General features: G+C 39.2%; 2 protein-coding genes across 3 annotated transcripts in view; one reads left to right on the top strand and one right to left on the bottom strand.

The window, feature by feature from the left end:
• Positions 1-8,506, top strand: part of asap2a (ArfGAP with SH3 domain, ankyrin repeat and PH domain 2a) — a 43,424-nt gene extending 34,918 nt beyond the window's left edge. For both annotated transcript variants that reach the window (XM_088002308.1, XM_015004707.2), the window contains 7 exons: positions 490-724; positions 855-1,007; positions 2,361-2,466; positions 2,588-2,646; positions 2,790-2,857; positions 3,867-3,995; positions 6,861-8,506. In XM_088002308.1, coding sequence (XP_087858434.1) covers positions 490-724; positions 855-1,007; positions 2,361-2,466; positions 2,588-2,646; positions 2,790-2,857; positions 3,867-3,995; positions 6,861-6,935 — 825 coding nt within the window. In that variant the 3' untranslated portion in view covers positions 6,936-8,506. The remainder of the gene's footprint in view (positions 1-489; positions 725-854; positions 1,008-2,360; positions 2,467-2,587; positions 2,647-2,789; positions 2,858-3,866; positions 3,996-6,860) is intronic.
• A 1,556-nt stretch (positions 8,507-10,062) lies between these two features.
• Positions 10,063-14,126, bottom strand: itgb1bp1 (integrin beta 1 binding protein 1). The gene is made up of 7 exons (XM_015004710.2): positions 14,010-14,126; positions 12,677-12,791; positions 12,516-12,594; positions 12,302-12,432; positions 11,681-11,773; positions 10,853-11,002; positions 10,063-10,777 (listed from the first exon to the last, which is right to left on the bottom strand). The coding sequence occupies exons 2-7, from the start codon at positions 12,746-12,748 to the stop codon at positions 10,706-10,708; spliced, it is 597 nt and encodes a 198-aa protein (XP_014860196.1). The 5' UTR covers positions 12,749-12,791; positions 14,010-14,126; the 3' UTR covers positions 10,063-10,705.
• Between the last annotated feature and the right edge of the window lie 37 nt (positions 14,127-14,163).

Raw genomic sequence — 14,163 nt, forward strand, 5'->3', positions numbered from 1 at the left:
GCCCTCTTTAGGTTGAGCAGTGGCTACTGCAGTTGAATTTTCCTGTTGGTTCCACCGATACAGTTTGGTTGATGTCAGCGTCACATAGATGGTTTACAATCATCTCACTCTGACTTGCGCCCCATTTTTACCAGAAAAGTTGTTAGATTTGTTGCTGGTTGTGTTTTATTGAAAAATAAAAATTGCTAAATACATCGACAAAGTTAAGTTGGGAACATTGCGTTCCCTCTTCCTGTCCGCACCTGTTCACACTTAGCCACGCCCCCAGTAATTTGGCTCCACCCACTGATGAAATGTTTCAACATTTGTTGGGGGAAGGGCTATGTTTTCACAAGGAGGTTAGTTACACTTTAAAATTATTTTGTATTTCAAAATTAGAATCTAATCCTACAATTAAGATTTTTTTGAGTTTTAAATTGTGAGATGCTGTGGAAATTAGTTTCTTGCTGGAACATCTGGGAATAAATCCTTCCTTTTAACCTCTTCCAGCCGAGCCCCCATCGGAGAGACGACCGTCCCGTCAGCTGTTACGCCCCCAGCAGTAACTCCCACCTGCAGTCCGGTCTGGGGCCCGCTGGCCGGGACGGAGCGGGCCTCAGCAAGGACAAGCACCGCCTCTTTATGCCCAGCCTAGTGAACAACGAGACTTACGGCACCATCCTCAACACCGGCTCCTCTCAGTCGGCCTCCACCTCTGCTCCACCGCTGCCCCCAAGGAACCTGGGTAAGACCTCGTGTTGACAGAAACTCAGGACCCGGAAGGGCCAGAAATATCTAGATGTAATTTGTGAGAATAAATGTATTCAGATAAAGTCCAGATAAGCATGAAGTTCCTCCATTCCCATCTCTTTCAGCCCAGTTCTCCTCTGTGGGGGGGATCGGTCAGTCTGCCACCTCCAGCACCTGGAAACCCGGTTCTTTAGACCTGGTCGGCCGGCAGCGGTCGTCCTCAGACCCTCCCAACATGCACCCTCCTGTTCCCCCAATCAGGCTCACTTCTACTGGAGGTATGAACCCAAGCGATGAGACCAAATTATCATCATTCGTTGTCCAATTTGGAAAAGTCAATTTGTAACACAACATACTCGACTCAATACAAAAACATTACAAGTCAACAAACATCATTTAAAGAAATTAGATCACATATACTTGCCCTGTTATTTTACAGAGTACTTTTACCAAACAAAATGTATAGAAACCTTGTCTGTGATACGTTCAAGCCAGGCAATGATTGAAGATGTTCAAAATGACTTAATAAGATTACTGACATATAAAAAATTCCTGAGAAATGACAGCCATTGGTAGCTGTTCTAGCTTGGAGTTACATCTCATTACATCTGTTAATTTTTTTTGTACTATCCCGCCATCTCAGTTTTGTAAATTAATTTTGTAATTGGTTAAACGGTTCCATTTAAATTCTGAAATGCTAATGTTAGCATAACTGTTATTGCATTTTAGAAAAATACAGTCATATTAAAGTACCTTTTGAAAAAAATTACCTTTAAATAGGCGTTTCGTTTTAAAAAAACAACATATTTTTGTATTAAAATCTTTTTTTGTTTGTTTGATGCAATGTTCTAATCTGAAATGTCTTGTCATTAGCCGTGGATGAAAAACCAACACAACTAAGATTAGCACTACATCAACATGTTTTTACTCAAGTGAAAGTAAAAAGTAACCATCTAAGAAATTACTTAAGAATAAGAAGGTATTTGGTAAGAGGCTACTTAAATTCTACTGTATAATGTGAGATCCTGTTAGCAAAGCACATAATATTGGCTAATGTTAGCAAAGATGCCAAAAGTAGCATTTTAACTTCAGCTATTCCGTCTTTAGCGAAGATGATGGTTTTATCATTTAAGCTAATGACAGTCACTTGGATTTTGTTAGCATGGCAGATGGTGTTGGCTAATACTACTTGCATTTAGAAAATGCTAGTACATTTGCTAAATTTAGCTAGAAGGTCATGTTTGCTTCCAATAGATGATATGCTCATGGAAGCATATTAGCTAATGTCAGTGTTTTGTTAATAGCATATAGCTTCCTGTTAGCCAGATAATAACAGTTAAAAGCTAGATAATAGGTGTTGCTCACAAGTGGAAGCATGGGGTAATGTTAGCATTTTCAAAATAAGATATTTGTTTGTTTCAGTTTCTTTATTATCATTGATGATTTTATGTAAAAATCCCTCTTTGCACCATCATCTCCTGAAGTATCCAAGTTTCCTCATGAAGTTCAGTCTGATCTCTACCTTCACTGCTGCATTCCAGTCATACATTCACTGGTTTCCATTATCTTAAAAAAGAGTCCATTGTTGAGAGGTTTATTATTCTAAAATCTTGTTCCGATGTGTGTTGTAGGTCTGGGTCCTGCCCCCGTAGCCAAGATGGAAGCTATGAGCATCCAGTCCAAGTCAGGTCAGGGTCCGCTGGGGACCCGGTCAGTGCCACCCAAATCCCCTGCTGGGTAAGAACAAACAGAAAAGGTGGAGTCATGTAAACATCACGGCTCTAACATTAATGTAATAAATGTGCAGCAGTGCTGCTGGTATCTTCAATGGTAAACTGAATATTTATTTTACTTTCAGCAATGATAAAAGCTTCAGCCGAGGATTCCTGAATCAAAGTGAATCTGTAGAACGAGCAGGTGAGTAAATAAACAGGAAGGCATCCATATAACAGAAGGTAGCATGTTATACTGTCCATCTGCTGGAGTTTTTTCCACCTTCCCTTTGAAAGCATGGAAAGTTTTGCTGTTTGTGTGATGTAGTTTCCTGTTTCCTGTTCCAGCTAAGGAAGTGCCAGGATGCCCCCAGAACTCGGTGCCTCCGGCCCCCGCATCAAGGAAAGCATTTCCAGTAAGTCTTTCATTTGTCTTCATATTCATCCAGGTTGTATTTTGGTCAGTTGTTTGTTTTGTTACACAGCGTCATTATATTTTCATTTCTTTTCTTTGTTTGTGTTCTGTAATCTTTCTTCTTGTTGTTCCAGAGTTTATATTGACTTCCTGTCCATTAAATCTGCTTCCTGTAGTCCACATGTGGGCTTTGACTAAGACTCTCCTCTCTCACTTTGAATAAAGAAGTTGTTTTAAGCCCACTTTCTAGAGGATGCAAACATGGAATATCTGTTTGGATATGCTCCTCTTATTGTTAGACATAACAACCAAACTGATAAAAATCTCCCTAAATATCCCGTCAGCAACAATTGGCATGGATAATTAACACATTTACAGTTTGTTCTCTAGCCACTTATTCTCAGGGTTTGCAGCTGTTATTGTACAGGTTGAACCAAGTCAAAGATTATCTTATACTGTAAAAACAAATAGTAGAAAATGTTTTTTTTTTTAGCTGCAAAGACAGGAAAGTGAATAAATAATGATTTTTCTACCGATTACTTAGGAAGGTTCAGTTTTTTTAATACTTTTACATACTCACTAGCTTCATTTCCTTTTTAAAACAAATAAAAAATTTTATTTTATTATTCATAAAATGAGGTGAATTATTTATTTGCATCTTTTAATGTATGTCCAATATCGTATAAAAAGCTATAAATCATTAAGTTAACAATCTGCAGAATGTGACAATATTTTTCTTCAATAGTCAAAATAATTGATTGCTAAAATAATTTAGTTGCATCCCTGGTTTGAAGGTTTTCCTCCTATGTTACTTTTATTTTAATCAGTATCATGTACACCTTTTGATGTATTGCACATGAATAATTCGCTGCAGGATTAGTAACTGTTTACTTGATGATGGTTCAATATTTTAACCCCTTCCTGAATTAAATCGCCAAGAGAAAAGTTTGGGTAACACTAGGAAATTGGGCCTAAGACTCAAATCAAACCTTTGCCTGTTTTTGTTCTAGTTCCCTCAGAAGCAGAGACCAAAGCGGGTAAAGGCCATCTACAACTGCATAGCTGACAACCCAGACGAGCTGACGTTTTCCGAGGGCGAGGTGATCGTGGTGGATGGAGAGGAGGACCAGGAGTGGTGGGTTAGTATCGTTCAAAACTGTTCCCATGAAATCACAAAGCGTGGTCAGTCCGTGTGACTCTCTCGGACCTCTTTGGAGCCATGTTGGCTGAAATCAGAAAGCTGACCTCATCCTAGCCAACACCACCCACACACTTTCCCAACCTTGTCCTCTTTTTCCACCCACTGATGCTGATTCCTCTGTTAGCGGGGTCCAGCTGCAGCCTGTTTTCATCTGAGCCATGCAGATGTGACCGTATGGAAGTCTGTTTTTATCTGAGCCATGTATGAAGATGTTTCTATTTAATCAATTTCCCTTTTTTAGAAATAACAAAATTTGTGTCAAATGCTTATGCTGGTTTGTGCTAATATCAGTTCAAAGATATTAATAAATGTTTCCAGAGGTCATCATCAATATATTCGAAGCAAAAGCAGCACAAATTGTTGCTGCATGTAAATGTATCTGAGTTTATTGACACCAAATTTGTTTGATCAGTGTCAATCAACTATGTTTGTGCTGCTTTTGCTTTGAAGGTATTGATGGTGATATGGAGGAAGACTTTGCATCAATATCACTTACTATCAGATTACTTCATCGTTCAGTAATCTGATTTGTTTCCTGACTTGTTGCTTTTATTTGTGAACATTACCGGAGCAGAACATGTCCCAGCTTTTTATTTTCAGGTCTAGACAACGTTTAAAATGACTTACTTTCTTCTTTACCATCCCAGGTAATATGAAAGAGGGAATCTCAGTAGTTGGACATTTGATGTGATTAGACTGTGGTTGACCTGTGTGCCGTTTAGATGTTCACCTCGACTCAGTTCTGCTTCAGAAAATCCTGGTTTTAGTTGATTAGGATGTGGTTAATTAGAGGAGATGATCTGCTGTGCCTTACAAAAGTATTCACACTCATGCAACACATTTAGTCTTGTCAGACATAGTTTTTTTTAGCAGTTGACATTGAAGACGTCTGACCTAAACCATTAATTGTAACTCTGGATACAGTTTTTTTGCAGCATTCAACAGGTTTTCTTCCAGGTTTGTTCTGTATTTAGCTCCATCCGTCTTCCCTTCCACTCTCACTAATCTGAAGGAAACCATTTCCCTCTCCATGATGCAGCCACCACCGTTTACTATCAGGGATGGTGTGTTTTACAGTGTTATTTGACCTTCTGGAAACATGGCCACACAGGAAATTTCTTTTCCTCAATTAAAAATGTTACCATTGTATTTATGCTTTACTTGCAGTGAGTCAGTCACTGAAAACCATCTATCTGCTTCTTCCACTTCACTAATTTGTGTTTCTCTTGCCCAGAAAATCTCAATAAAAATGTGGTTGTAATGTAACATGTAATGTGAATACGTTTGGAAAGGATTGAATTTAAAAGCTCCTTGGGTAGTCATGAAGAAAACTTTTACTTGTAGTTGGAAGTAGAAAATGATCTGATTTCCAAAAGGTTTATAGAAGTAAAACAACAAAAACCAGAGGAAACCAATTTTTAAAGCAGGTAGTGTTGATGGGTGCTTTTGTTTTCTGTCCAAAAGTCTCACAGAATTGAATTAGAAAAGCCTAAAAAAATAAATAAAAATGACAAATTACTTTGTTTTATTATATACTTTTGGACGTCAGCTCATCTTTTTTCCTTCCAGTATGTTTAGCCATTTATCACAACTTAGTCAGATGATTTGGTTTTAAATTAATTAGTGTTGGATCATCTGAGTGAAAATGGTTATTCATTAAAACCAACCAGTCGTGTGTTTGTGTGTGTGTTCAGCAGGGATCTAACATCCAGCCACATTTGATGGCTGGTCTGGGAAAGATCTGTGAAAAGGCTTAAAATTAATGTATCTTTTATTGCAACACCATAACATCACACTGAGCAATATCAGCTTTAATTAAATGAGCCACTTAGCCAAAGGCGTTTATTACTGCTGTTATTAACCTTCTTTTGCCAGCAGGGCAGCATTGAGGCTGCAGAGGATCTGGGGTCTAAAGTGGTTGATTTTGTGTTTGAGATATTTATGACTTGATTTGGCCACGTTTTGGATCCTAATAATATAATTTGCATACATTTAATATTTCATCCAAACAGACTTCTCTCCAGAAGCTGCAGTCAGTGTTGCACTAAAGGCCGTTGTTGTGAGCTGTTCTTTCGTTTTATCAGCTTCCTTCGTCTGGTTCTGAGCTGGAAACTAAGCTGTCACTCTGAACAACTTTATAACCCATCCATGGTCAGCAGTGGCCATCTTTACTGCCATAAACGGAGCGCTGCTTTAAACTGTTCACACAGAAGTCTAATTGCGGTTCCATTTAATTACCGTAGTAGAAAAAAACAACCATGCAGATAAAAAATAGGTTATCGGCAAGAAATTGTGTTTAAGCATCAAGACCTGCTGTGTGAACAGGGACCATTAAAGCCCCAGTAAAGGTGAGCAAACTCTGCTTACTTTTGTGACTGTAGGATGGAAAAACTTTGACCTTTCATGCTTCCAAACCAAATGGCTTCCTTTGGCGTCTAATGGTTTCTATGGAGACCACAAGATGTCACACTTTGCTGCTGTTGATCTTTGAAGATTAGCTTCCTCTACTGGCTAGTAGCACACGGACTGCGTCACGTCATATTTATACCCCAGAGAAACGAAAGCTCTGTATTGTCAGGGGACTAATCACTTTGTTGGTAACTATTCCTTAAAATTTAGATTTCTCTAAATTTTCTGTGTGAAATAATGATGCTGCAATAAAAACACTATTTATTTAGTGTTTTTTACATCTTCAGAAATAATTGTGTGTTTTTTAGATGATCTAATTCAGTAAAAGCTGTTTATTTTTTCCTCCATTTGGTTTTCAGTTCTTTTCTAACCTTTCTGTCTTTCTTCTGCACAGCTGGGCCACATAGAAGGAGATCCAATGAGAAGAGGCGCCTTCCCCGTCACCTTCGTCCTCTTCATCACCGACTGACGGACCGCTCGGGTCCTCTGGAGGCGTCACAAGATGCTGCGTTGGTCGGCAGCCATCCGTCTGAGGACCCATGAGGTTCAGCTCCTCACTCAGAATCTAAAGAAATCAATGTTTTCACTGAACAATCTTTGGCAATAAACAAACTCTTTCTGTCACAAACCATGTTTTAACAAAATGAAGGTCACATGAACAGTGTTTATTTCATCTCTAGAGCCGCAGTGTGCAGAAAAATCGATTTTAACACCTCTAAATGTGAACTTAGACAACATGCTTACATTCCATACCTGTGCATGTAGATGCAGTGTTTGTAGATCTTTAGTGACGCTCCTGTGTGGAGGATTTTCCTAATGGTGCTAAATTAACCTCAGTATTCTCCAAGCTGCAGCCAGCAGAGCTGCTCCTCCTCCTTCCCTCCGCAGCTGGAAGAAAAACACTTCCTGACTTTTGTGATGAATTTATGCTAATGCATCTCTCACTCACACACAGACACACACACACCTGTTTTAGTTTCATGTAGTGGTCTACCATCGGCTTGGGTATGAGACTCATAGTCAAACAGAAATGTATCAGAATGGTCAAGCAGCTTTTATTTAAACAGAAAATAATTATTACAGTTATAATAATATCTGTTCATTAAAAGTGTGAAACAGAATCTTTCACATGCCAACACCGCCATCGATAGCTGGCTGGACGGTGTTTTAACTGCAAAAACAAGCAGGGGAAGCAATGGAAAACTCATTCTGGTTTCAGTTGACGAACGTTTTGTTTGCTTATGTTACCCACTGGTGGAATGACAGCCTGGGAGGACAGTTGTGTTGCTTATATTGCCAACAGCCACTGTTAGGTTATTATATTGACGGGCTACAAGCTCAGATAGTATCCACCCAAACCAGGTCTGTACCTTTATCTACCCCATTCCTTTAGGTCAGACAGCAACTTCTAAACAAGCTGGTTGTTGCGTTCTTGATGAATGATGAAGGTCTTTGGTTCTCATTTCATATGAAAAGAATGAGACGTTTGTGTTGGAAGTGATGAGTCGTCTGTGCATAATAAGCTGCATGTTACAAGAAGAGATTTAAAACTGTTGGAATGTGAAGTAAAGTGGGAGAACTGTTGTCTTTAGTAACAGGCTGCTTTCTTTAGTCAGCATCAAGCCTGAGACCCTCAACACAACCACCCAGGAAGGTCCTCACTGTTTGGGCTCATGACATGTAGATGCTTTTAAAAATAGTGTACTTAACGTCATCGTAGTTGCAGAGCAACTTATTGTTCATATTGTTGATATTTAAGCATTTAACCTGAAATCAGAGCCTTCCATGGATTTGTGAATGACAAGAAGAGGATCTGTCTCTTCGTTCAATGTAAGAACTCACTGGAAACAAGATGTAATGACCTATTTATGTAAATAGATTTGGGTTTTGTTTGAGTATTTAAGAGGTCAGAGCGGTTAATGTCTTCCAGCGAACTGCCGCCATGAGACAAACTGTCTGATCACCACTAACCTGACTCCTAACGTGCAAGGAAATGGGAAAAGTTCAACTGGAAAAATAAATTATGGAATAATGTCATAAGGCTTTGTGTGATTGTTTGGAGTTTTTAATTGACTCATTTACTGTGTAACTGCAACCAGTTTTTTTCCCACCAAGCAGGCAAAAAGAAAAACAAAAACACGTTTTCAAAGCTTTAAAATAATGCACTAAGGGCTCCCTCTACTGGTGAGAACTTAAAAATGCACACATCACCTTCTCCCAAAATACGAACGGACAAATCCAGACAGAGTTGAAAAAAATATGAAGCCAATCAAAACCCACATAAATGTATCTGGAATGATTTGCTTAAGTATTTACAACCCCAGAACTTTGGCCCATTACAATCACGTTTTATTTGGATTATACCAACACATAGCGGTGAGTAATTAAGTGAAAGGGCAATATTACATAGTTTTAAACATCTGAAAAGTGTTATTCCTTCACTCTGATGGCCCTGAATAAAATCTGATGCAACTAATTGCCTTCAAATGTCACCTCATTAGAAAATTAACCTCGGCGTAAACACGATTATTCTGTAGGGGAGCTAATTTTTCACTTAGCACTTTTGCTAACTTTTAGCACAGTTAGCTTCTCATAAATTACTTTTCTGGTTTACAAACCAGCCAACTTACTTGCCTGCTTTGTCAACGTTCAGTTGAATAAAGTCCATCATCTCTGAAGTTTTGGTTTTCGACTGTTAATTCCACAGTTGGCCAGATGTTTGTATACTGCTCAAAAAATAAAGGGAACACTCAAATAACGCATCCTAGATCTGAATGAATGAAATATTCTCATTGAATACTTTGTTCTGTACAAAGTTGAATGTGCTGACAACAAAATCACACAAAAATCATCAATGGAAATCAAATTTATTAACCAATGGAGGCCTGGATTTGGAGCCACACATAAAATTAAAGTGAAATGTTCCCTTTATTTTTTTGAGCAGTATATTTATGCTCGCATTTTGAAGTGAGTGAAGACTGTTTTCGCAGGTCTGTTTCCTCCCCTTGTTCTTTATTTTTTTTAAGAAACAGCGAGTGGCAAATATACAACAAATGACTTAAATGTACAGAAAAACACATGAACAAACAAACTTTCAAATATAAAATGTAGCGCATTAGCAGCACTAATATGTTGGATTAGCGCTTCAGCATTAGCTTCTGCTACTCATGTTTGTGTATCACTTTATTGTTAGCCAAACTGTTTGATTAGTGTTTTCAAGTTAGCATAAGTACCATATTGGCATAGCGTACTAGCGGAACTAATGCTTTAGCATTAGCGTTGTTTGATTAGTGCTTTAAGTTTAACACAGCTAACACACCCACTCCACAGGAAAACACGGTAGTAGCAGCATCATTCTGTGGGGTTGCTTTTGGTTCATTTGTATAGAGAATCTGAGCAGTACAAGTAAATAAAACCGGTTTTACAATGTGAATAACTTAAGGCTGAGGTAATGGTTCACCTTCCTGCAGTATATTACTGTGTAGGGTTGGCCTAGTCAAAGAAAGGACCTAAATCTAACTGAAGCTGGATGCTTTCCATCCATCTTGACTGAATTTAGTTGATTTTAAAAATTAAAAATCACTCAAAATCCCACATAAAAAACACCACATCAAGTCATTTATTTTTTTTCTCACATTTTGAACAAAGTGAAACAGAAAACTTATCGTACAACATGAAGTCCACAACTGTAAACAGAAGTCCCGCAACATGCACATAAAACAGAATATCTGCAGACATAATCACTGTAATAAATCAATTCAAAACAAGGATTTGGTACCAAATGTTTTTACCAATTAAACTAAAAATCTAAAAACAGAGGTTTTAAAAACTGACTGTACCAATACTGTCATGAGGAAAACAACATGATTGTTTCCTCAGAGAGGAGCAACCTTTGAACTTGTACCCTGTTGTTTTGGTGCCGATTAATGTTTCCCATCTACTGCAAACGGGCTGGAGCATTTTGTACCATTTAGCATTTCAATTTATATTAAATCACTTTTTAGAAATACTCCGCTTTTTGGTGTTTAGTTTGAAAATACAAAAGTAAACAGAAATACATTCAATGAGGGGGTAAATAAAACACTCACAGTAAATCCGTCGACCACGGGTTGGTTAAATATTTAAAACACTGAAAGGTGACCAGACGCAGCAGCCTGGATACCTTCTGCTACAAAGCAGGTGCATCCTGGGTAAGCTAATGCTACGCCGGCGGCTGATGGGCGTAAAAGCGGAGCCGCGTCAGGGTTTGTTTGACGACAGGGCGCAGTCGAAAGAGGCCGACAGCACCTTGCAGATGTTCTGAGCTTGCTCCTGTTCAGACACAGACGGATCAGTTGACGATGAAAACGAACCCCAGCAGGTGCATTAATATTTAAAAGCACTTACCGAGCTGCTGCACTGGTACACCCAGATGCTGCACTGCTGCTGCTTCGTGTCGGTGGTCTTCAGAGCCAGCAGGTTCTTCCCGGCGCCCAGGCCGTCGTCGTAGCACAGCATGCGGACGATCAGGTAGAGAGGGTGTCGATGCAGCACATCCTGCCCAGAGGACACGACAAAGTGCATGAAGGGATTCGTGACTGATTAGTCATCTAACCATCGGGTAATTTACTTATTGATTAGTCGTGATTAAATGATTGATCAACTAATCGTCAGCTAACAATTGATTAGTCATTAATTGGTTAATTGTCAGCTAAATTAGTTATTGAGTAGTTGTGATTAATTGTTCAATTAATCACCAGCTCATTTAGCGATCAATTAATCAGTTGGTTGATCATCAAGTCTTTTAGTATTTGATTAATCGATAAGTGTTTACAGACAGAAAAACATGCCAATTCCTGAAACACTCACAGCAGTAATAAAATCTAAAACTACAAAATATACACATACATGCATGTATTCATATACATTTTGCATGTGGGATGGAAAACCTTCTGTCTGTAAATGTGATCTACACAGAATCCCTCAAGTGGCATTTCAGCTTCACCTGGTTCAGATTCTCTGAAGAAAATCTCCCATTAAGCACCTTTTATTACCCGATTATTAATTGGTTAGTCCAATAATATTCAAGCAGAACAGACTGAGCTGCGGTGTTTTTATTATTTTTTAGCTGTAGAAAAGATAAAAAAAAATCTTTATAAATATGTTTTACCTTTGCATGTGAGAAAACTAAACTGTGTTTTGTTTTTAAAACCAAATGGTAGCTGAGCTACTCACACACTGGTCTACTGACGCCACTTTGACCCCGTGCTTGGATACTCCCAGGACCATCTCCTCATCTCCAGGAACAAACGGCAGTTTTCCATCTTGCTGTGAAGAAATGCAGGATATTCCGTTCTTACACCAAATATAACATGTTTGTTTTGCCACGTGTGGTTTCAACTTAATGATTTGTCTAGGCGTGCACAGATTTATCAGCAGGCCGATTTATCGGTGCCGATTTTATTGAGTTTGGAGATCAGTGATTGACCGATACTTATATGTGAAACTGATCTTATCCGCAGATCTTAACTACCTCGGCAAAGGTTTAAAAACCAACCACTGTCCTTCTGCTGTGCAGTGACAGGTTTGACTGTAAGCTCCGCCCACCAGGTCTGCATGTTTACAGGTAACAATAATTGCCCCACTGGTCCCAACTCAGTGACTTTCTTGCGACATTTCAGACAAAAAAATGGTTTTGGCCAAAATTGGAATGGGCCTGTCAGGCTTTTTAAAGATCGGTAATGAGCCAGAAAATTGCAGTTGGTGCACCACTAATTTTGGCCCTGATGGTTAAACGTTTGCACACCTCTGTTGTAACCTCTAGTCACTGAATTACATTAAGTCTTGGGTTTTTACCTGCGCAGCATCGATGTAACTGATGAGGTCCAGAGGCTCCTGGAGTGTTTTGCTCATCTCAAACTGCAGGTTCTCAATGGCTCCGACATATTTCACCCGGAACTCGGCGCATGCTTCCGACGCGTTGTTTCCTGTGGGGAATCGGCTTCGGTTAGCAGACAGAGAACGAAACCTGCGCCAAGTTTTAGCTCATCCTCACGGCGTTCCCTCTGACCTGAGCTCTTGTTTGAATCGGTGTCGAGGCTGGCGACGGTGCTGGACCTGGACAGTCCTCCCAAACTGGAGTCGACGGACTGTGGAGGGACAAAGAGCTGGGTTAGAATGGCACCAGGAGGTTCTGGTTCTGGCATAAAGCAGCGCGTCGTCTCTTCGTGCCTTGCTCTTGGTGCTGATCTCACTGCTCTGTGAGCTGCTGCTACTGTGCCGCTTCTTCACTTTCCGAAACATCCTTCACCATGGCGACCGCATCCGAAGCCTCAGGCCCGCTGACCTGCATCGACACAAAACAAACGGATCAACGGCAGAAGCGCTGCGGTGTTCTACACCTTGGCCGCCACCAGGGGGCGCTGTGAAAGGTTGCATTAGATGAGAAGAAAACGTGCAAAAATAAAAAAAATTTATCATCTTTTCCTTACTCTTACATTTTTCTTCTATTCCTACCGCAATAAATCAATTAATCGCATGATAAATTAAAACTGGATGATAAAAATCCTCAGTGTGGTGCAACTAGCCTTTTCTTGAAGGATAATTTTGCTTACATAATTTTATTATTTTTAATTTTTTTGGATAATTAAAATGTCTTCCAGTTCCAGTGTTAAAGTTTATTGATCTGACAAAGTGTTCTTCCATTATTATGCCATTAAAAACAACAATATTATTATTTATCGCAATACATTCTCGAACAATTTCTCGTCCAGCAAAATTTATCGTGACAGGCCTATTTCCATCAGAAATCTTTTTCTGTTTTTCAATCATTTTTAAAAGTAAAATATAAGTTAACATAATTTTTGAAATGTTATTTCAGTTTTGCGGATATTTTTAAATAAATTGATGTAGAAAGTAGTGCAAAATTAAAAAATACGTAGGTTTAAAAGACAAAGAAATGAGAAACCTCAAACACCAACCTGAACTTTCTAAATACAAATTATTTGTGTAGGAAAACATCTAACTGCATCACCCTGAATCTGCTGTGCAACACGATGGAGGGAGAGTCGTGATATGGGAATGTTAAGACTTGAAAACTGATTTCCACAGACATTTTCTAAGTTTTTTACTCTGAAGAACAGGTAGAACTTTCAGTTTCCAGTTGTGCATCTTTTTAAGAGGTTAAGTACAAAAGCACGCCACACTTTTTAGATTTTTCGGGGATTAAAATAAATGAAAACTATGTATTACTTTCCTTCTGCTTCCAAGGTCTGCACTACTTACTGCACTGAGGTCTGTGGCTGGATCAAACTACAGGTCCGTATCATCTGATTTAGCGTCTGGAACCAGACGGAATGGACCGGTGGTGGATCAGAACCAGAACCAGAGCAGGTTTAAAACCAGCTCAAGGCTGCTGCTTCCTGCTGAAGCCCGTTAAATTTCAGCAACATGCTTCTAAATGAAACTCCTCCCGCAGCAACACGTTTATTTACAGATGGAGTTTTAACAGAACCGCAGAACCGAACCGGATCCTCTGCTCGGAACCGGGTCAGTCACGGCTTACCTGTCCGAACCGCCAAACTTCAGATGTTTGTTTTGGATGTTTTTCTTCTTTCAACTAGTTTCCAGTTTTGACTCTTCGGTTCCTCTTTGAGCCGACACCCAAGCCGCCTTAAAGGGGACGCAACCAAACTAAAAATAATAATAATAATAAAAAA

The sequence above is a fragment of the Poecilia mexicana genome, unplaced genomic scaffold, assembly GCF_051168715.1.
Source record: "Poecilia mexicana isolate PSO_F unplaced genomic scaffold, ASM5116871v1 scaffold_22, whole genome shotgun sequence".
NCBI lineage: Eukaryota > Metazoa > Chordata > Actinopteri > Cyprinodontiformes > Poeciliidae > Poecilia > Poecilia mexicana.